Source organism: Pholis gunnellus (assembly GCF_910591455.1).
Source record: "Pholis gunnellus genome assembly, chromosome: 11".
Taxonomy (NCBI): domain Eukaryota; kingdom Metazoa; phylum Chordata; class Actinopteri; order Perciformes; family Pholidae; genus Pholis; species Pholis gunnellus.
In genome coordinates, this window is record NC_136538.1 from 12,551,975 (window position 1) to 12,575,283 (window position 23,309).

Below are 23,309 nucleotides of genomic sequence, written 5' to 3' on the forward strand. Positions count from 1 at the left end.
GTCTTTCCACGCAGCCCTGGCCAGCTGCACAAATATGAACGATTTACCCACAGGGAGTATAACTTTCATTTCATACTAGAGCCCTGTGGCAGACACCGACAGACAAGCCAATGCAGATAGAGTTCAAACCTTAGAAATAAAATATGTAGAAGGGAAACCGAATATATCAGGACAATAGAAACTGCCAAGTAGAGCCTCAACCACATATATGGAACCAGTAGAAGAGAAGCTCAAATCTCTTCCAGAAGTAGCTGTCATGCCTTCAAATACAATTACAAGGTTTTGCTTATTTTGGAGTGAGATGACAGAGATGTAGATATGGTAATGCCGCTTTCATGTTTTCAAAATTCAGAATTTAAAGATAATCGCATTTCTTTATTGAATGTGCATTGACTGGATGATAAGGACCGCTTTTTTAATGCTTCATTGAAAATTCTAAAAGGATTAACACAAAAGCAGATGTGAAGATTGATACCATTCACATTTGTGTAGGGTTAACTATACAGCCTGCAGTTAGCAGCATAGCTTTGCTTAAAGACGTTCTTTTTAAACAAAGAACATAAAACATCTTTATACTTTAGACGGGCAGGTTTGGTAACCATGTTTCCAGTCTTTATGCTAAGCTAAGCTAGCCAGCTGTAGCATACAGTGGGCAGTTATGTGGTATAAATCTTCTCATCTAAGTCTTCGCAAGACTGAGAATCAGCAAATTCCCCAAAGCTAAATTTCTAACATAACTCAAATCTGATTATTATCATCACAGCCTAAAGTTAATAGCAGAGCTGCCTTAATCGTCTCTCTCTCTGTTTTAAAAAGCCACAGCAGCCAGTAAAGCCAACAAACTATTCACCCGTGCAGCCATGGTTCCTCTGAATCCTCTCATGACCAATCACAGAGAGGGTCTCACAGTCAGTCCTGCTCCACAATGCAAAATCTATTCCTTTTATCTTTTTTAAACCCTTTTATAGCTACTATAAGTGTTAAAATGTGACTGACAGAAAGCTGTTCCTCTCCCCTCTTCCTCTGCCCTTTTCCTGATGTTATCAAGTTTTATAAGGTTTGAGATAGCGCCCTAAATCTCAGACACTTCCCAGAAGCCCCCTGTGGGTCCTGGGGTCTGGTCAGGCAGATTGACAGCAGGCAGCCAATTCAGGGTCACGTGGTGCCGCCCTTTAGAGGCCTGGGAACAAGACATCTCTTATCAAAATCACAGCGCGACACAGACCTGCTAACCAACCTCACCTGATAACAGAGCTTCAGAATGAGCAGAGGAAGAGAAGGGGGTATAAAAAGTGGTTACAAGGAACAGTAAAATATGGAAAGGAAGAGATGCATCAAAGAGGGAGATTAACATAGAGGGTTTTATCTCAGTACTCTAATCCTTAATTTCATAAATTACCAGGTGTTAACGATGCAAGTAAAGGATTTCGACTAAACCCTGCGAAAAGGGTTTAGAACAGTGAAACAAATCAAATACAGCTCTTACTTTTCAGCCTGGGGAAATATGGTACATGGAGGCCTGTTGTGATTGTAAGGGATGTCTGGAAGGCAGACGGTTTTAATGTGTGTATGTTCACCGCAGGGTTCCTTGTAATAAACCCTCAACATCATCACTGGCCCACACTATTACAGCCCAGTTAGGATTTACACAAAAAAGCCCATTAGAATGACGTCCATGTAGCTCCGCGCCTCATAATATTTTAGACGGGTGTGTGTGAGTTGTGAAAATCCAGAAAATATGCTTTTCTCCAGTTCTCTAACCATTGTCACATAATAACTGCATAAATGGTTGTTGCCTGTTTGACGGTTATGAAATGTTGTGACCCAAAAACAAAGAGAATGAGCTTTCTGAAAGGGGAAAGCAGAGGTTTGCTGCACTGATTGGTCTCTGTACTTTTATTCTGTGTGTCTCTTTAATCGGATTCAAGGGAAAGCCACAGAAGCTGAATAGCTGCCACAAAGACCCACAGACGGACATACAGTTCCAGTCAAAGCAATCTCAGATTTTAACGGCCAGCCAACATCTGAACAGCGGATTATCACAGCTTCTTGACCATTATACACCTCTTGAATGGTCTTGATTCCCTGTTAATGGCATCCATGCATTTGTAAAGCGAGGAAGTGAAAGAAATGGTTGCAAAAGAAGAAAAGAGAAAACCTTATTTCACATTCACCTCCTGAAACCTTTTCACTGCACACACAGCTCTCAGACACAAAGCTGCTTTTGTGTGGGGAGTCTGGGGTTAACAGAGTCCTGTTAAAGTCCAGAGACGAGGCCACTGGGAACCTCCATGCCTTCAGTCACACACTGATACTTATAAAGAAATGTTTGTATTAAATATATAAACCATTCTAAAAATGTGTCTCGTTAAATGTATTTTACTAACTATATTTAGCGAACATAAAACATATTTTTCCTTTACTGTTAATGTAAATCTTTGATGGTTACATTCCTCTCCCAACGGCTAACTGTAATCCTCATCAATACCCGCCTCTTAAACTGTCGAACCGTTGGCCATGTCTATATTAATGTGGACAAAAGTTTTTTTCTAAAGGGCGTTAATGTCTTCAAGGTTTTGTGTCCACACGAGCCTTTTCAGATTGTTTTCTAAACGGTTGCCACCCATAAACACTCAAATACACATGAAAACCGCTCAAGTCTCTTCCTTTTCCTCTTCTGTTGGTTAATCTGTGGTTGGAAAACGCTGGGAGGGAGCATTATCGCTAACAAATGGTAAGGACCATGGCTAAACGGAATGGGCCTTGTGACAAACATAAACAGATATTTAAACCTTGCCTGGGTAAAACTCTGCTCTCTCTCTCTTTCTTTCTGCATGTATAAAATACAGATGTATTAGATAGTCTCTGTACCTGCAGGCTAATGATAACTTTGGTAATGCTACATTGAGAACCTTGATCAAATAGTTATCGTACAACAGAAGCAGAAAACCATGTGAGTAGAGGTAGAAATAACTCGACACAGAGAGAGCCTAAGGCAAAAGAAAGAAAGAAAGAAAAACGGCCAAAACAGCAAAAACACCATCGTTTAAAACTAATACTAATTTTAAACTTAACCCGAAAAACCTATTAAAAACATTTATTTTTCATACTCACACATTCATCGTCAGGATGGAAAATTCAACTATGCACACATATATGAGCACACACAAAGTGCATTTAATTTATTCATTTATTTTTCACAGATGGGAACATTTGTAAATCCTTTTGCAATGAGAACAACCATCCCTCAGCTCTGTGCGGTGAAAAGGACATGACAGGAGTGTGAAGACATTGTCGCAGGAGAAGATGGATGTGGAAAAGAGGAGAGGATGTACATTTGCAAATGAGCTGCTAAACCCTGTGGAACTCACTGTATTGGTCCACATCCCCCTCGTGAAAAATCACCCATCACTGTAGTTTGGCAAAGACTGAGCATAACACCAGAGACATTAGAGGCCGTTGGAATGGACCCACTGTGGGTTTGGAAAGTTACAAGCATCATTTTGACTATTTTTCATTTGTCATTTTGTCATCTGAAGTACGGGACAAACGGATCTCATTTCACCACCACTTGAGAGTCATTCTTTTCTGTTTTCATTCAAGAGTGATGTAGGATCTTCTAAGCCTTTAGTCCTTTAGCTATTCCTGCTACAGTAACAAATTAGCTACCAATGAAAATGTAATGGTTTCTCTTGCACTTCATCACAGTGTTAAGCAACACTTGCCTATAGGAGCAGAGCTTTTACTACTTGGTGTGTCAGCCAGCAGGTCTGTGTGTGTGTGTGTGTCTGTGTGTGTGTGTGTGTGTGTGTGTGTGTGACAAGTTTATGCATAAAACCTTGGTCAGGCTTCTGCAAGTGGTCAGGCCTCATGCGGAGAAAGTTGAAAAGAGCACTAAGTAGTTCTTGATGTGGCAACTTCCAAGACCACCCATAATTGCACTTTATGTATGAAGCCTACGCTATCGGACCGAACATAAGATGTCTTGTCTTTAATTTCTTCTGTTTCTATAGAAAATACTTCAGGAGTTTGTGTGTGTTTATGGTGGAACATGCTTCTGTTGAGCATTAACTTTCTGTAAACTACTCAGCTAATATCTGTGCCTTATTGCTATTTGGCTTTCTTCTAAGATATTCAAATACAACTTTAATATATTTAATAATCTCATAATCTAATTAAATCCATTAACATTGCACTGGACCTTGAAGTTACCTAACAAGACTAAGAGTCAACAGGCATGCTAGCAGCTCTGGGAAATATCTTTGGCTCCATGACCAAAGATATTTGTTAATGGAGCCTTATTTTAAATCATCCTCTGGGAACAATGTCGGTACAATTAATCCAAAAGTTGTTGAGACATTTCACTCAGAACCATTATTGTCAACCTCATGATATTCACTGTAACAGGAAGTCAGGGTATCACCAAAATCACTAGGATTGATCTTCTGGGGACCATGAACAATGTACTGGCAATCATTTAATAGTTATTTCAGTCTGGACTAAAGCGGCAACATTACCATCCATGTGTCATGCAGCTAACATGGTAAAAAGTAATATTCCCATGTTTACAATTGAGCGCGAAACTGAGATAATAAAGATATCCCCACCATGTTCCTGCAGCTTTGCCTCATTGATGAAGATACTGACACATGTCATAGCTGAAGTGAAGATAAATTTATTCTAACACATATTTTACACCAGTAAATGGCGTGAATCCCACAGAGGAAACACCTATAACATCTGAAGCTGTTGTTGAATTATGGTAACCCTAGCTTGAAGGGGGAATGTGCAGCAGTTGAATTTAGAGCGGGACAGGTCTTTGACTCACTCTTCATAGTCTAGCTTCCCAGAGAGAGTTTCTCTCTTTCTGCTACACCTCCACGCTGTTGTGAGTTAATGAGGAACAGAGCGTGGTTAGAAGCACTAATCAAAGCCAGCTCTGGAAACAGAGCTTTAGCTGCTGCTCATTTTTCTCCCTCACCTCTTGTTACTGTGTCTGTCCTCTACATCATCTGTACCTCTCTTCGTGTCCTCTCTCCTTACCTGTCAGTGACTCTGCTTCCTGTTTTCTCCCTCTCCTGGCAGTCTTTTCCAACGTCTCATACTCATTTGTCATCCACTCGGCTCCTTGGAGATCATTGGTGACGTGCATATGTTGCTGATAGCGGGCCTATTGGAGGCCCCAAGGATCACACGGCCCATTAAGAATAGAGGAGGCAAATAACTCCAGGCCATCCAACCACAATGTCAACACACGTAGCACACACACACACACACACACACACACACACACACACACACACACACACACACACACACACACACACACACACACACACACACACACACACATTCACAACTCCACTATTTAGTTTCCAAAAGTCAAGTATTTTGAAAGTCATTTTTATATCTTAACATACATCCATGTGTGTTTTTGTGTCTTTCTGTGTGTGTGTTTGTTTGAATAGACACATCTGATTGTGTATCAGCATGCATGCAACTTTGCATTCACACATAATCCCCTTCATGTTCATTTATTGTGAAAAATCACCCTCTATGTCCAAGCTGGGGAATCACTTCAAAGGCGCCAAGCAGGATGAATAGCATGTAACAATATCTTGTATTTGTCTACGTGAAAGAGGACAAGATACTCTGTCTTCTCTGCTGGTGCCGTTTCCTCACTCTGATTAATATGCCTTTGATTGCAGTTACAGACCCGTGCCCAAGCACACAGAGTTGTAAGACCGCCTACTACTATAGCCTGCTATGTTTCAAAGATGGCACATAAAAGTGACACACATTAAGTCACATTTATGTCGCTCTATCATTCTGATTGACAGCTGTAGCCTTAACTCTCTCTTTAAATGCTCTTCAAGAATGTATGTAGTGACCTGGCCATGGAAAGCAGTAAAGAGACAGCAGCTGGGGTGTTACGGCTCAGCGGAGGACTGAGAATAGAAAAACCTGGGGGGTTGACGCAAAAGGGGGTTGGCAAAGGGAAAGGGGAAAGATGTGGGGAAAGTGCTTTCTTTACAATTACAACATGATTCCAAGATAATTGATCAGTCTAGGAAACATGATATGTCCACTGCACTTTGCAAATTCATGCACCAGAGACTGGACACTATAATTATTGCTCCATTTTAAGCTTTTTCTGTAATCATTTTCAGAATGGACAATCTGCGGTTTTGTCTGTTTTTTTCAATACGTATAATCAGAAATGTGTTTTCTTTTTTGGGCAAACAACATTTTTCTCAACCTTTCTCATTAGCCTTTCATGAATCTCTGATATGAATTTTTAAAAGCAAATGCATCGGCCTGGAAGCCTGAGGATGAAGATATGGCCTCATACTGTCACGGAAATATAAGAATACTGCTTAATTTAAATAGCTGAATGTTTTGTTATGGACTTTGATAGTTCATGTATATTCGTTTTGTTATATTAATGAATATGTACTGCTAGTTCCTTCTGCCAGAAAGAATAGCCAAGATGCTTTACGTATGAACAATACAAAATTGGAAAAGCAGTGATTAGAGAAATTATTCTTTATGGGTTCACTTTCAAGTGTAATAAGTTGATAAAACGATATTGTTATCAGGTGCAAAACTCAAGTTGCACAGCTGTAGACTGCATCTCTCAGATATTACGAGTATTCAAATTGAAAGACAATCAAAAAAAAAACACATTTTATATTAAATGGTATTTCTAGCAAGAGTTGTTATTTGTTTTGTTTCAACCTAAACTACTTAACAGTACGTGGTGATTTATGTGGTGAGTGTCTTTCAGCTGTTTCTGGCACTTTCTCACCTGTTTCAGCATCTCTCACAGCACTCAGTAAAGGGACCACATACCAGCTTGATGACAGACAGGGTCAATACAGCGGATAACACTTGTGCTATTTGACACACATGGATGAATGAATAATGAAATATTAACAGGCTCCATGTGTCTTTATGCCTTTTTATCACACAAATGGATCAGGTTCATGGGATAGCCAAAAACATCAACTGTGTGAGGATTCTTTGACTAATCTAAGAGCCAAAGAAGCTAAAAGAAAGAAGGGAAAGAAAGGGGATACACATGGAGAAACGGATTGTGTGTCAGTGCCTTTGTCAAGGATTAAACATGTGGTTAAAACTAAAACTTGAGGCATATTGTTTGTGTTGTGGTTTTCAGTTCCAATGACAAAATAAACTTCAGGAGTTTTTGCTTGTGAGAAAAAGTGTGTTTGCATATGTGAATCTGTCCTGGTATTTAGAGTGTGTTTATGTACAGTTGCAAAATAGTAACACACACATGAAGAAAGATGTAGATGTATACACAAGTTAATGGTTCGCTGCGTCTAGATTATGCAGAATTGAGAAACTACAACAAAGGAACAGAAAGAAACCAATATGCTTTATAGATCAGACTAACAGCACATTTTCTGCAAACTTATGCTCCAATCTTCAATTTGATAACCTATCTTTTCTAAATGTTATGAGAGTCATCACAGATCTCTATGACCTGTTGAAAAACCTACTCAAGAGAGTTTTCAGGAAAGAATCAAGATGATATACCGCAATAGCATTCCTCCGATTTACAAAACCCATAACTGCATGACAACAGTATATCACTAGTGTTACCATGAACCTTAATGTGTCTCTGAGCTGCTTCTCGGTTCCTCCCAGGCAACACTAAAGAAGCAGCTGAGGGTTTTTTGTTCCCGTGGCTGGACAGCACCAGGTGTGGTGTGGGTATGGATCCACCATCAACCTCACCAGCTACCTCAACACCAGCTGTAGTTCATGTGGCTCATTCTGGCATAAACTCACAGCTGAAACCATAAAAAGGAGCACAACAGACATTTAGTCTGAAGTGACTCGACTCTTTTTGAGGGAAATTAGGTAAACTTGTATTCACTGTATCTCAAGAAGTAACTCACTCTGCTGTTGTTATTGATAAACTGTGCAAGAAACAGGATCTTGTGTGATGTGCAAGCTTTTGCAAAAACGCAAAAGTTGATTAAAGCATTTATGTGACAACAGTAGTGACGCATGACAAATGTTTAGTTCGCAAACCCTTTGGAAGGGCAACACAGAAGATCATAACTTAACACTACATCTTAGCTCCAATTAGCAAGGGCAGCAAGGGAAGTCTGGAGATAGAGCCTGCTTGAATAAAAAGCAACTATCTGGTCTCTGCTTGGAAAAAAAGGGAAATTGTGCCAAGTTATGCCATGTTACGCCTACAACCTACAAGTGATTATAAAGCCATTGTCCAACACATTGCTTCTTCTTTGATTCAACATCTATGGCTAAAGACTTTGTTGACAGGCCATTGAGGTGGTCCATATGGCGGTGTGAGGGCACAGGGCTCGCGACTCTCTGGAGGATGTAGAGGAAACCAGACAAAGGCTCAGCCAGCAGGCCCTCAGCCTCTCAGAGACTCAATGGAACGGTGGCAGATCCCCCACTGGGGCCAGTTGCCTGTACGTTCTCAAACCACAGTCTGATCTGTGGAAACGGGCTACTTCAACATAATGCGTTCAGCCATCCATACTCCTGCCTCCTGGGTCACGTGGTCTCTCTCTTTAAAGGTGAATAGTTGAGGAATGTTTAACAATCTATTGGCATGTGACAGATTCATGTTTTTACGAACTCATGACCGACAACATGCAGATTCACATACTGTTATTGAACAGCATGATCTAATGTGAGCTTTTAAAAAACTGCTTTGTGAAAGTGTTATCATGATGAGACAGCTTGAAGTGTGTATTCGGATCTTATATTGACTGTCAAGATCTGTCCCAAATATAAGATGAGGTACAGTGGGTGAGAGATTTAAACTGTATGCATGCATGTTTACCACAGAATTATAAAAAGCTGTAGAGACAAGGAATTGAAGGTGACATGTAAGGAGCTTGTGACATGACTTGTGATACAGACTTTTTAACTTATTTTCTTCTCTTTTTCCTTTATCCACTGTTTCTTTTTGTTTTGGCAACACAAATGTATAAATGTCATGTCAATAAAGCAAACAAAGAAGACTGAAAAAGGGACAGACAGAAAGACAGAGACAGGACAACATAAAAGAGAGTTGAGCAAACTTGGAAGTCCTAAATGTTCTAAAGAAAACCTTGAGGACACCTGCTTTGCCTTCGGACCTTCAGAGAAAAACCTGACGTTTGATTTACACTCAAAAAAGTCAAAAAAGTACTTACCCTTTTCTTTGAGAGTGCCGAAAGAAATGAGAAAGCGATGGACACCTGGAGTGAGGACCTCCAAGACAGACAGGTGGGCCACAGAACTATCTTGTCTCTTCTTAACTCATTCGAATATGATTAGACGCCTCAAAGGTGAGAGTTGAACATAGCAGGCATGTTCAGAGTGTGTCCAACGTGCCCAAATCACCTTAAATCACTGGAAACACATGATGCAAACACACATTTGTATTCAAAGTGTCTCCATCTGACCCCAAAATACACTAAAATGTGAGTATGTGTCAACACTTACTTTCATTTTGGGTTTTAAAGAAAGCCATTTCTCTAAACGATTCAGTGTGAGAAAAGAACTGAGTGTTATTTTCGGGAAGATGCAAACCCCGAGCTTGTTAATGCAGGAAAGAACAATTGAGCAAGAGGATGTGCTGCCAAATCTGCTTATGTAACCTCACTACTACAGTCCATTCACCTCAGCAGAAGAAAGTAAATCTCTCTGATTGGGGCAGAAATGTTGAAATACTTGGATGAGCTGTGACTTCTCACATGACATTGGCCCCCATTTAGACCTTGTGTGCCTGCGTGTGTGTTCAAGACAAATTACTTCCATTTGTATTTGTGCTTACGCAAACCGCATTGCACACGTTTGTTGTTTGTGCAGGCTCACACAGGTTTAGGAAGGAATAGAGTAGCGAGTGGGGACGGGTGTGTTGTAAGGACATGTCAGGCATCCTGTGTGATCGGGGCACTTTGATCTGAGACCCTCTGAAGTCACCTTTCACTCCAAGCTGAGAGAACCTTACTCAAATACTCTGGCTTTCATACAGCACTCTTTTCCCTTCGGCTTGTTCTAGCTTTTTCGTTCTTAGTTTCACACACACACACACGCACACAAACACACACACACTTGAAGTTAGCCTTTGTGGCCTGTGAGAGAAGTCAATATGTGTTCATTCAGATGTCAGCTGATTCTGCTCCCTGCACCCCCACCTGCCTGTCCAGTCTCCATGGCATCATCTATAACATTTTGAGATCTAAAACACAGACAGTCTGCACCGTGTGGAGCACAAGACAGATATTGGGCTTATAACTCCTATAAACTGGAGGATTTGTACGTATATGAGGAAATCACAAGTTTACAGTAAAAAGCAGTTATCCTGCTTGAACTGCTTTTATCTACACTCATTTTCATGATAAAGTGCACTGTCAGCAGGTGGTTTGCTTTCCCACAGCTGTCTCCAATGAATGGAAAGGAAGAATAGAAAATATAATACCAACCACTTATGCACATTATGGCAGGAGGCTGCGGTCCATCAGGACCAAGACCTCACGCCACATGAAGAGTTTCTTCCCGTCGGCAGTCGGGCTCATCAACAAAGCCCGGGACCCCCACTGACTCTGTCATCCCAAGGACAATTTACCAGTCACTCCCCTGCACATCCCTGTGTCTTAATTTAAACACACTCAACACTTTTAACATCACAATTCATCATACTTCTTTACTGTAATCTGTTTGTTGTGCACTTTATTTTATATTATTTTATATTCTATTGTAAATTTCTATATGTTTCTATTTGCACTGTGTTGATTGTTGTTGATTGTTTAATGTTATGCAACATACATTGACAATACACGGTTCTGATTCTGATTCTGATTCTGATGTCGCTCTGGCATTCACAAGAAGATTTCTCAAAACCCACTCTCTGTATACACTTCTGTGTATATACTAAATATAAGCGTTTGTTATCTGCAGAGTAGTGATTTCAGACGATATTTATATTGTGGTGCTGCGTTTAGTTCAGTTGTTTGTATTTGGTATAAACAAGTCTGTAAAAGTATTTCAGGTCTTAAAGCCTTGGAGTGTGCGATCAGAGCAAAAAACAAAGCTCACTGATGTTTTCATTTGAGAGTTTAGGAATAAACTTCTGATTCACACACACACACACACACACACACACGCACACACACACCAAAAGTTCACATTTACTTTTATATACTACACTCGTGCGCACACATACACCGGAGTGTTTTCTGTGGAAGATAGAAGCCAAACGTCTGGAAACTGACTTCACATCTGCATCTCGTTAAATACACTATTAATACAAATACAACAGTGAGGATGTGTGCACACAAACAGATTCAACATTTTTAGTTCGCTGTATAGAGGCAACTGTTTAAGGATTCACTTAAACTGAGAAGAGTTTCAGTCCTTTCCAAACACAAGCGGGGAGGTGTGTGTGTGTATGTGTGTGTGTTGTTTCTATATTCCTCTTGTGTATTTATTAGAACCATCAATGTAACCGAACACTTTACGCTGGAGTGAGTCATCTCCAGTTACACTTTTAGCTTATAATTAATTTGGGACAATGAAGTCCATGAGAAGATAAACCATGACTAAAAACAAATACATGCACAAAAAATGTCTCCTGTTTCTTTTTGGAGCCTTAGCAACAGTCATAAGGACCGTTTTGAGCTGAAGAAAATGCATTCTTTGCAAGGTGGGCACATTTTAAGGCTGACGCAAATAAACTTCAAAAAAATAAATAAACAAATAAAGAAAACCAGATATTAACTTCTTATGGAGTTTGCTGGTCATGCCAAATATATTCCATAAAACACTACTGTTAAATTACAACATATTGTGATATGTGTGCGTGTCTCTGTGTGTGTGTTTGCGTGTGTCTGTGTCTGTGTGTATGGGATGGTTTGATGCCTCTTTATTGAGCGCTGCGCGTAATTTGGGGGTCAAACTTTCCCGACATCTCTCCAATGAAACCGGAAACATTTTCACAAAATAAAAGTACCAAAAGAAACGTTGTGAAAACAGAGTTCTCAATCGCTGACAAATAGTGAAGAGTGCAGCTATACATACTTTTTTTAATAATTATTTGTGGTTGTAATATGACACATTATATCACTTGAAAGATAATTGATAAGATGAAGCGTGTGCCTCTTGATGCTTTTATTTTGATAGACAAAACCGGAAGTAAAATATTTTTGCGCTGGCTTGACAATGATGGATAATTTAACACTCCGGCACAGTCGCGTCTGTCACATCTCTTCTGGACTTTACTCCGAGCAGGATCAGATCTCGGTGGCTTTATCGCAGAATGGATATGAAGCTGTTGGCAGTCGTGGCTGTGCTCACGCTGGTGATATATGCGCCTCCATCACAGGGTATGAACATCTTTGCTGGTTCGTTGTCGGTTCAGGTTTATTTGCATTTTTGTTGTTGTTCCAAGTGATGATTATCTGCAAGTTAGTAGAGATTGTTTAAACGGAGTGTTTATTTTTTAGATAACTAAAACGGTGGAGAAGAATGTTTAAATCAGTACTTTTCCATTCCACAATTATTGTTATTTTCTTAAAATAATAGTGTTTACGATAGAAATAACCCCAGTAGGCTTATGCAATTACTTTTTTCTGTTTAAGTTAATCATGATCCAAAGTATCATCCAAAGTATCGAATTTAATTAAAATACCAACATTAAATTACATACAATTAAAGTGCAAACGTTGCCTACATTAATGTCAGCCTCGTGATTTTAATGTAAATATTATCTCCATTCCATAAATGTTAGTTAAATGGATACATGCTTGTTCTGGAGTGGGAAAATACATTTTCCGGCGCGCGTAAAGCACCAACAGGCTACTCATGTGGCTCTAGGAGTATATCCAGTCGAATCACCGATCACCGTGTGTATTTGTTCTGCTCTTTGTTTTCATTTAATTACGCGCAAATGAGGCAGCTATAAGACAAAGCCGATGCTGGTCTACATGGCGACATCATGTCACCCAACTTGAAGGTGTTTCGCCTTTTATCATGGATATACCGTGAGATCACGTGTAAAAAAGAATTAGCATAGAGCTTAATCTATAGCGGTGCTTCTCACCATCTGTTTGTGACCTCCCCAGTTTCCTTTTAATAGTAGCCTAGTTACTGACAAGAACATTTTAATTATTGTTTTTCATCTCATTCCATTTTTTGGTTCCGCTCATGTAGTGCACAATAAGGGGGGAAATGATTCACAATCAGAACACAACTCTATTTACACATTTCATGACTTAAAATTATCAGGGAGAAGAAAAAAAACGTTATCTTGTCGTTAATGAGTTCTGAATGCATTTCTACCCAACTAAATAAACACGCTGTTATGGTTTTGTCATGTAATTATCACGAAAAAACAAGCCTATAGTCCTATTTATTTTTCCACATTAATCAACCGTGAACATTTCTTGAAAACTGCAATGGAAAGTACTCTCATCCATCATGAAGTTTAAGGACCACACAGTACACGTGTGTTTGACTGAAAGAGAGTATTTATGAGTCTAACATGTCTCCTACCTCTGTGTGTGTGTTCTGGGGGGCAAGCCAAAACATTTTTTAAAGCTTAAATGTTTAGTTTTGATCAAATGTTGGTCAATGTTTCGCCATCTCACTACGACCCAGCTAAAGATAAACGGGTAAAGACAATGGATGGATGTACAGAACAGTACAGGGGCTGTTTGCATGGACATTTATCTGTAGAGGTGTTGCTGTGTGTGCATGCTTCAATTTTGATTGTCATGTGAATCATTTTCAGCTCTTTTAATTGTTGTGATAACGTTCAATCTTATTTATATCCAGCAAAATATATCTTTCAGTATCCCAGCTTCCACAGAAGATCATTACCTTCATCTGATTGTGTGTTTTATTGTTTTCTTTGAAACATGCATGGCTTTAAATCTGATACTCATCTTCTCTCTCAGCAAAGCCCATAAGTCTGGTGGAGAGATGCTACTGTCGTTCAACAGTCAACAGCCTCCCACGAGGCTACATCCGAGAGCTCAGGTTCATTCACACGCCAAGCTGCCCCTTCCAAGTGATGTGAGTATTGTTTTTAATGCCGGCTCTCACACAGACACAGATTATTGCTTCAGTTTTCCACCCTGGTCTTAAAAAGTCAGACAGGTTTCCTCCTTGTTGGACATTTCTCACCATCAATCTCTGAGAGGCGACAGGCTAGAGAAAAGAGTTGTGCATGCATGTGTACACACACGCCCCTCTGCCACTCGCTTTCACACACATGCACAGAAAGCATTTACTACAGACCCACTGACGCATCCACAGGAAGTGGAAAGTAAAAGGGAGGGGGAAATTGCAAGCAGTTTTGTTTTCAACGGGAAAGCAATAATTGTGGGTTTTGTAATTGGGTTCGCTTTTTATTTTCACGGAGCAGTTTTGTCCCTGTACTGCACTTCCAACCTTTGGGCCTGATCTCCTTCACTATTAGAGTGTGGAGCAGGACAGCGCATTTGGTTTCAATGGACAGGACAGCTTCAGCATCAGTTAAATGTGTGTGTGTGTGGGGGGGGGGGCAATAAACGGCAGGTCTGGAAGAGGGAAAAGGGTTTTTGTTACTCAAAAACAGGACGTGTGTGCCAAAGGAGGCATGATCTGCCACATAGAGATATATGATCCAGTCTTGACCCATTCTGTAAATAACCGCAGGGTTATGCTAGATTTAGAAAGTAGCTTGTAGCCACATGTTGATGGATTGATCTTTGTGTACTCAAACTTTTACGGCACATTAAGTTCAATCAAGTGAGAAATATCTGATGCAGCATCAGATGTATAGTAAAATGGTGATTGGTCACCACTGTGAAAAAGCTCTCTGTGTGTGTCAAACTGACAAGGCAGTGTTAATTCAGACACAATTTCAAGACACCTGATGTCACAGGTTTGCATAACTCACCCTTTCATCTTCAACCGAGGCATAATTGACATCATACTGAACTCTTTTCCCTTTTCTGATCAGTGCCAAGCTGAAGACAAACAAAGAGGTGTGTGTGAATCCAGAGGTCCGGTGGCTGCAGCAGTACCTCAAGAATGCCATCCACAAGTAAGTTGTGACAAATCGGACTGGTTTTCATGAATTGTGTGTGTGCTGCAATACATGGTTCTGCTGTCATATCAACCTGTAACTCAGAACTCTGCAGGAGCCCTACAAAGTCATTTCCACTCTTTAGAAATTTAAAGTAAGAAATGCAAATGTGCATTTGGACATCTATCAATAGATCGTTGTGGGAGTGACAGTTTCTAAATTGGCCTATTTACTTTGGAGCCTGACCTTGAGAGACATGCTGGTACATGACCAAGTGGGAGTGGAGACTGGGTTTGATGTGGGATATTACACAAACTTTAAAACCATGTTTAATCTTCTCTTACTAGAGTGTTGTTCTGTGATCAACCCTAATCATCACAAGCCACAGGTTTGTGGACTTATACCACACTCAAATTAAGTATTTTGCTAAACAGAGGAAGGAGACATGCTTCTTAAAAACGCTGGCACCATAAAGTTTATAGAAAGGATCAAGTTGTCATCATGAACTCTGTGCAGTCATATATTTCTGAGGATTGAGCAAACTCTGCACTGTGGTGTGGAGGTAGATACGTGTTTGGGGATGCAATAGGGGAATTTCCTTTCCACAAGACGAAAACTAAATGATTCCTGCAATCACTGACCCAAAGAAGTTGTTGATGCTCCAGCCTCTGACATACACACTCAACACCCGCCCCCAGTCCCGCAGTGAGACTGTCTGTCTCAAGGATGATTGTGGAGCCCTTGACTTGTCGAGGTGTTAACGGTCCTCTGCATGACAAAACAGCCCACGAAGAGAGTAGACGGTGGTCCTTTACAATGGATCAGACCTAATGTGTTTCCAATTACACATACACTGCAGGGACAAGCCTATTTACAATGTGTCTAAAGGCACGCGATCGTAAGTCAAGCGTTATTCTACTCTTTAGTTGGGTAAATAAGACCATGATTGGCTTTTGCATCAGTTGAAATGTGGCTCAGCATTTACAGAGTAATATTCCAATGTCAACAATTAAACTGCCCACCCATGTTCAGTTGTTTGTACTGGTAATACACGGACGTGCTGTGGTATGTGTATATCACTCTGCAAATGCTGCAAATTAGCGTACTGCAAAATTACATATCCAGGAATACGATTTTTCAAAACAAGTTTTCTCCAGTCACCAGCAATGAAGTCAAAAGTTTAGAAAAATCTTTACTTGCAAAGAAAAACACACCCTGTCAACAAGTAATTCACTTTGGAGTCAGAGATGGCCATCTGGCTAAAAGATGACTGATTAACCAGACGTAACTGAATGCACAAATACATTCAACTTCATTTGGCTAAAATGTTAAGCTCTTGATTGTGGCTCAAAAATATGTTGGTCCTGTAAACTTGAAGGAGCTGTTTTTGTGTGAGAATGCTGGGACTGAATACGTTCTGAGTTTTGGCACCATCTCTCTGTGATCCTGGCATCCGGGCATGGCTTAACAAATACTCATCAATTTTCAATATGGTGTTAACTAGTTACATTTTCACAGCCAAGTGTTAGTGCCAAATTAACATGAGAAAAAAATTGTGTTTGTCATTCAGCTGTAGTTGTGTTGTATAATCAGTTCTTGTTGGTTTAGAAATAATCAGAAGTAAGCAACCAACTGTGTGAAACGTCTGCGCCAAATATGATTTTGGCATTTTGTCTATGTTCTATAACACATTGAATTAGCTTTTTTTTTCTTCCAGGATGAAGAAATCCAAAAAGGGCAACTAAAACCTCCTGCCGAGATCCTCCTGAGCCATCACTGAGGGTTTGAAGTATTGCAGCTAAGTACCATGTGATATGAGAACATCTGTTGAACAGCACTTATCCCGGCCGGCTGCCACGCTGCGGCCTTTTGCATGAAATGAACCTACAACTCTTCATCGTGTACACCAATCCACCAGCCTTGTCGCAGTCCTCACCATCACCCCCCTCACAACCTATATAGAGATAATAGACGTTATTAGTGCAAAGTGCAATTATATCTGTGAGTGTATGTTTTTCTAACTATAATGTAGATACTTTTTTGTTAATGGACATCAACAGCAAAGAGCTACTTTAAAAAAAAGATTTTCACATCCCTCAAGCCTCTGCGTCATTTAAGAAAAAGATCGACCGCGGGGTCAAAGTGTTAAAGGGAGAGAGGTGATGGTCAGTAGGAGGATTTTCTCCACAAGAAACATGAGTCAACATCCCACTTGCATGTATCAGAGACCAGTCATCTGCTAAAACAACAGAATACAGATTATATCTAATTCTTAACATGGGATCTGTTTAACTTGATCATCTCTGATTTTAAATTGTATAAAATTGACAATAGTTTCTGTTCTAAAAACATGCAGAGCCGTTGACTTTGCCAAGTCGTATTTCATGTTTCAAGTTAATTGGCACTGTGGAATTTCAATGGGTGCCAGTTACCCACAGACTGAATGTAAGATGTATAAAAGATCCTAGTAAAAATGGCTATTACAACGTTTTTGTGATGGAAATTCGAATGCCAGAAGAGCTGGAGCATTTCCTGAGCTGTTCTGGGGCTGTGATTATGTGAACCTTTGTTACCCAACATGACGGCTTCTTTCACTAAGAGAAAAGCTGAACATCTGGATCCCAAACCCATTTTAATTGAGCGACCAATGAGTCGAAATTTACTGGAATCATGAAGCTGTGTAACGTAACAAGAGATGTTAAGAGCAAATGGTGACACTCACCAATCACAGTTAGCTGCCTTATCAAATCAGTCAATTCTGATTGAAATAAACCTTTAGTATGAATGTCCATTTAAAAGAATGATAGACTGCAATTTTATTTTAATAAGTTACCACATCAGTAGTTAAACACAAAGTTATACCGAGAGCCACAGTAGAGAAAGTATGCTATTACTGACAATAAATGTACATATGTGACTACCTACGACTGTTATGCAGATAGCAATGCACTTTATATCTGATGTATTCATGTTTTAACAACAACATTTACTAAGTCTGATCATTAAAATCTGTCTTTTGTCTTTTTTATGTTAATCATGCTGTTTGCATTCTGTTCGTTTTGATAATTGAAGGTGTAGCTGCATTTACCTGTTAAAGCCTGGAGATCCATTCATCTATTCATTTTAATCTCTTTGTCACATGTACAATTAATATTATACAAATGCTTTATTTTTGTACTCATTTATGCATTTCTATATTAAATCTAAACATTTAAATGAAGGAACTGTATTCTTACAATTGAGTCCCACAACCAAAGTTTTATTGTAAAACCTGTTGGTCAGTAAAAGAAGAAGAAAAAGGAACTCTATGTAATGCTTACTATTTCAATGTGTGCTTTCCTTTATATGTTACGAGCCTTTTACCCACTGATGCACACATGCACGCAGCCCAGTTAAGCGGCTCTTTACGTCTTTATATCCAGTGTAAAGCAATGCTTTTCTAGAGCCAACACACAGCTGCTGTAATCTTACTGTACCAGAAGGTCAGATGGTAAATCTAAAGACTTTGATGTGTCAACATATGTTCAGCTTTACTCTCACGGGCAAATGAAAGGCAAGGACAATGATCCTGCCTGTTATTTAACTATTAACTCAACAAGCCACCATTAGGAAACATTAGAGCAAAAAGAGATGAACTTTTAACTTCCCTCTAAGGGAATTATGTGAGTCGGAGGGCGGTAGTTTATCTGATGAGACTGGGCGGCTGATTGAAACATCAGGGAGAGATAAAGGGCCGTGAGTGCCAGTCTACAACCAATTTGTCTTTGTTTACTGATTAGCTTTGAAGTCCGGTTTTAGAGGGATAAAAGCAGAGTCAGCAGCACTATTGTGTGAGATAAAGCCATTGATTTAGCCACTTATTTAGCTCTGGTGTGCCAGTTTGGAGTGGAAATTGATCAGATATAATCTCTGTATGAACTGATTGTGTTAAACTGATATCACTGCAGCAATCTGCAGGTAGCAAGTATTTTCTTCCCCGATAATGTGAAGATTGGGCAGCTTGTCTCATGTGACATGTCATCATTCAAAGGGCAAATATTCATATCTTAAAGTGTTAACTATTTGTAATCTAAATAAATCATTCAAAAAAAAAGTGTTTTTGGGATCACTGCCAGCACCCACCAGTTAAAACATGCAGGCGGTGTAACTGGTGCCACGAAGCCTGAGGTGTACTAAAAGTTATATTTTATGTGCATATTACATTTACCAGTAAATGTGAAGAATACAATGCAAGAAATGTCTGAAAACGTTGCACATTGCTTGTCAAATTAGCTCATCATATAAGAGGTGTTGTGTCTGATAAACAAAACAGCTCATTTCATCTTATAAAGAAGTTTCTAGACCAAAGTCTCCATTTAACAAGAGGCCGTGGAAAGTAAATGAGGCACGTTAATGCACTAATGCCTCTGCCGGTCAAGTTTACTGAAGTGTAACAGAACATCATGATTAAATAATTGGCAGATTTACACAAGTGATCTTTCACAGTGTCGTCATGTTGGTACTTGAGGCTCGCTGGGCACACAGCCTAAATAAACACCCCACAGATCTGTTCTCTCCAACGTCTTCACAAGTTCATCACCTGAGAGAAGAGCACATATCTGAACTGAAGAAAAAGAAAATGAACAGATAGAGCAACTTTTAAAATCAAGAACTCAGTGAATTCAAGTCTCTGTTTTATAATAATAATGATGCCAGAAGGCTCCTCAGTAACTTGGTATGAGCTGTACAGCCAGCACTGTACTGACTTACTCAAAGGCTGAAGAATGTTCGAGACAGGAGAAGACATATGAAATTCATATTCAGCATTGCCTTCAAAACTCTGTTGGGGTCTGGAGTTGAACCGCAATGTCAGGAGAAAACTGACACCTTGACAGATGAATAAAGATTTGTCATGTGAAAGGCAAGAAATGACACAGTAAAGGATGAGTGGGGCACATGTGCTCATTTAACTTTCAGTACATGTTCCCTCCAACTATAACAGTAAGGGCTCCCAGATGTGCAGCCAATGAAACTCCACTTAGTGGTTATTCATCATGAAAAACTGAACATGAAAATATGAAATTTTAGTATCTATGTGTGTGCGTGAGAAGGTAACAGGGGTCACATAAAGATACTTCAAAATGGTCCCTTAGACATTTCTCTCCCCGGTCAGACCAGTTGGTAATAAAAACTACAGCGTGGTAAAATTAACCTTGGGTCAGCTTTAATGTGTGTGTGTGTGTGTCTATCAGTGAGTATGTACATGTATACGTGATGTCACTTCCTAACTCTACTCCAAGACCATTAACTTTGCTTCAGTGCCGTACCTCCAGGCATGCTGGCAGCTGTACACAGCAATTTAGAAGCCCTTGTAGTTTGTCACTACCCGCAATGTCAAGGGATCACGAAAATTGCCCTGTGGATTGTATTAGCTGGTTAAAACGCAGACACTTCCTCGTTAATGTGGTTTGACCACGGAAGAGCGAAATGCTACAACTCAACGATGATATTTTTTTCAGAAATTAAAACTATCAGGCCAGTTACTGAGCAGATGATCTGAATTGTTTGAACTGGAAGGATGAAGATGTGAGTGCACACAGATCTGTTGTTCTTCAGTGCTTTGCTGTCCTCTGAACTTGTGATTATATTTGCTTGTGCTCCATGAAAATGTGCTGGTCCTTTGGACTAACTTCCTTCCTTAGTAACTGCTACATCCACACATAAAGAAAAACATATTCATGAAATGATACATGTGTGTTGTTCTGCTGAACTCTTGGACTTTAACGTTTGAATTCTGTAGCTTTTAAGAGAGAATGCACTTATTTGATCTCCCAAAGGAAAACTTAACATTTTCTGTTTTGACCCCATCAACACTTAACTGAGAGCACAAGGTCAGCTACTGCGGGGCAGACACTTGGCTGTCATGTGGGATTGATCTTTGGTTCTTCCAAATTACTTGGCACCCAGCTTTAGACTCTGAAACAGTACAATATAGAGACAGCTGTATCCGCAGCTCCTGCTCTCTCTCAACTACAGCTCCCCCCTTCTGTTGTTATTTACCCCCCTTTGTACCAGACCAGGCCACTGCCCTGGGGTACCATGTGCACCAAAATCACACTCCCCAAGGGAGACATTAGCAGAGTCATAGCTGTTCTTGTATCAGATGACCTGTAACACTTTTCCACGAGTGCACACACTCACTCTGAAAAAGCCCAAGTAATGATTTGTAAATTACTTGTTGATTGCGCAAAGGGGGGCACTGAGTGTTGTTAATTGCCTTAACACTGCCAGTGACCCGCCAGAACATTAATCTTAATTATGACAAAATTACTTAGCTGATTATCTCAGAAGAGTCAGTTACTGCGATGGCTGTGAAAGTGACCAACATGCAGTTTGTAATAACAGCGGCATGTGAATGTCTGTTTGAGAATGAATGGGAGGCTAATAGAGGGGCCCCTATGAGCGGTTAAAATAGCCCTCCTGTAGTCTCTCTACCTTTCATGTGCTAATATTGTTGAGGTTATGAGTCCATAACACCATCCATCTTCACACAGATGTTTGCATGGACATGGGGGCCTTCCCTCCACGGCTATGGTCCAAATTCCTTCAGTGTGATTCTGTTTTCAAATTCAGGAGAAACTATGGAAAGACTATGGATGTTAGGTATGGATGAGACACAAAGGAGTCACACACTCATGGGACGGTGGGAGGCCTCGGTCCGCGGGGCCCAGCGAAGCTGAAACTTCACAAACTCCATTCCTCTCAGGATTATCACCCGCATCCTAATTGGTTGATCGACCCGGGTGCCTCCATGAATGGTGTGTTTAATGTCTTCCCACATGTAGCTCGGAGTGCCATGTGACACCCAAAAAGAGTGAAAGAAGAAGACCATTAAGGATGTGACTAATCATAAGAAGAACGAAACAATTACGCCATTATCTGGAGATGAAACCAATGTACTGTACTCGACTCATCTCCAATACCACAGAGTATTTTCTTTTCATCATGAAGACGATCACCATAGAGCCCCTTCTGTTGGGCTGCAGTGTGACTCAGTGCCTGAGCACGCTGCCCAGATGCAACAGACGTGAAGGTCTGATGCCTAATACCTTCATTTCACCCACAATATATCTGATTAGTGTTTTGTTGAAACCCAACAAAGATGTGGGTCTTTATTTAATTATGCAGTTAGTTGTGTTGGTTTGATTCAAAGCTGAGCCAGCACAAGAAATCCTCGCCTGCTCTGGCTGAAGGACCAGAACAACATACACACTTATGATGATCTCATCACACAGCTCCAGCTTCTCTCTGGTGTTTCGTAACCTGCCCTTTGGTTGCATTTTGCTCAGTTCGTAGGAAATCCTATCGCACCAAGGACGAGGTGAAGTAAAGTTGTGAAGCTGAAGTCATGAGCACAGAGGAATATTATAGAACATCCACCTTGCATTGGTGCATTTGTTTCCATCCATCTAGCCCACCTAACGAAGCCTTCCTGGAATCACATATTGTTATAAGAGAACGCTGAACGCAGACAATACAGTTCTGTTGCAGTTTACATAAAACACTTCAAAGAAACTAGAACAAAGGCTTTCTAATACCCAGACTAAAAGGAATTCTCTCTCAATCTGGTATGAATTCTGTGATACATGAAGGAGATCCAGTACAGGGGAACGGCGTTTGGCTACTGCATGTTAATAACAGGAATGATTTTAAAGAATAGAATAATTTCCTTCATCCTCCATCACAAATTGAATTTAGTCCAATCAAAAATAAATAATTGCAGCATGTGTATTCCAGTGGGTGTTCTTGTGACAAGTCCAGGTTTTACAACTCATAAAAACTGGGTCCCAGTTGAGTTGAGAGTCTGTGCGATCTTACAACACTGCAGGCCAAGTTGGATGTGACAGAGACAAATCTGGCATGGCTCTTGTCTTGAAGAGGCTGCAGAGGAGTGTTTTTCTTCCTTTGGCCTCTTTATTGAAGCTCACAAATCAGCACGCTGTTTCTCACTGTTTCTATAGGACTCATTTTAAATGTGCAGCCTAACACTGCCTCCTCAAAAAGAAACATTTCCATTTATTTTCCCATGTAACACGTCTGTGTACACTGACACATAGACTAAACAGAACCATACATGCAATGATAAAAAAAAATAGGAAAGAAACAAGTTGAAAGATAATTCAGAACCTATCAAAGCAAAAATCTGTGACATCTCACAGCTGCCACAGCTGGAGCTTTGTAACAAGTTACAGACACTTGACACAGT

The 23,309-nt window shown here is 40.1% G+C and overlaps 1 protein-coding gene across 1 annotated transcript; it reads left to right on the forward strand.

The window, feature by feature from the left end:
* Positions 1-12,268: 12,268 nt before the first annotated feature.
* On the forward strand, positions 12,269-18,284 carry cxcl12a (chemokine (C-X-C motif) ligand 12a (stromal cell-derived factor 1)). The gene is made up of 4 exons (XM_079169442.1): positions 12,269-12,377; positions 13,950-14,067; positions 14,999-15,082; positions 16,782-18,284. The coding sequence occupies exons 1-4, from the start codon at positions 12,311-12,313 to the stop codon at positions 16,807-16,809; spliced, it is 297 nt and encodes a 98-aa protein (XP_079025568.1). The 5' UTR covers positions 12,269-12,310; the 3' UTR covers positions 16,810-18,284.
* The last annotated feature ends 5,025 nt before the right edge of the window (positions 18,285-23,309 follow it).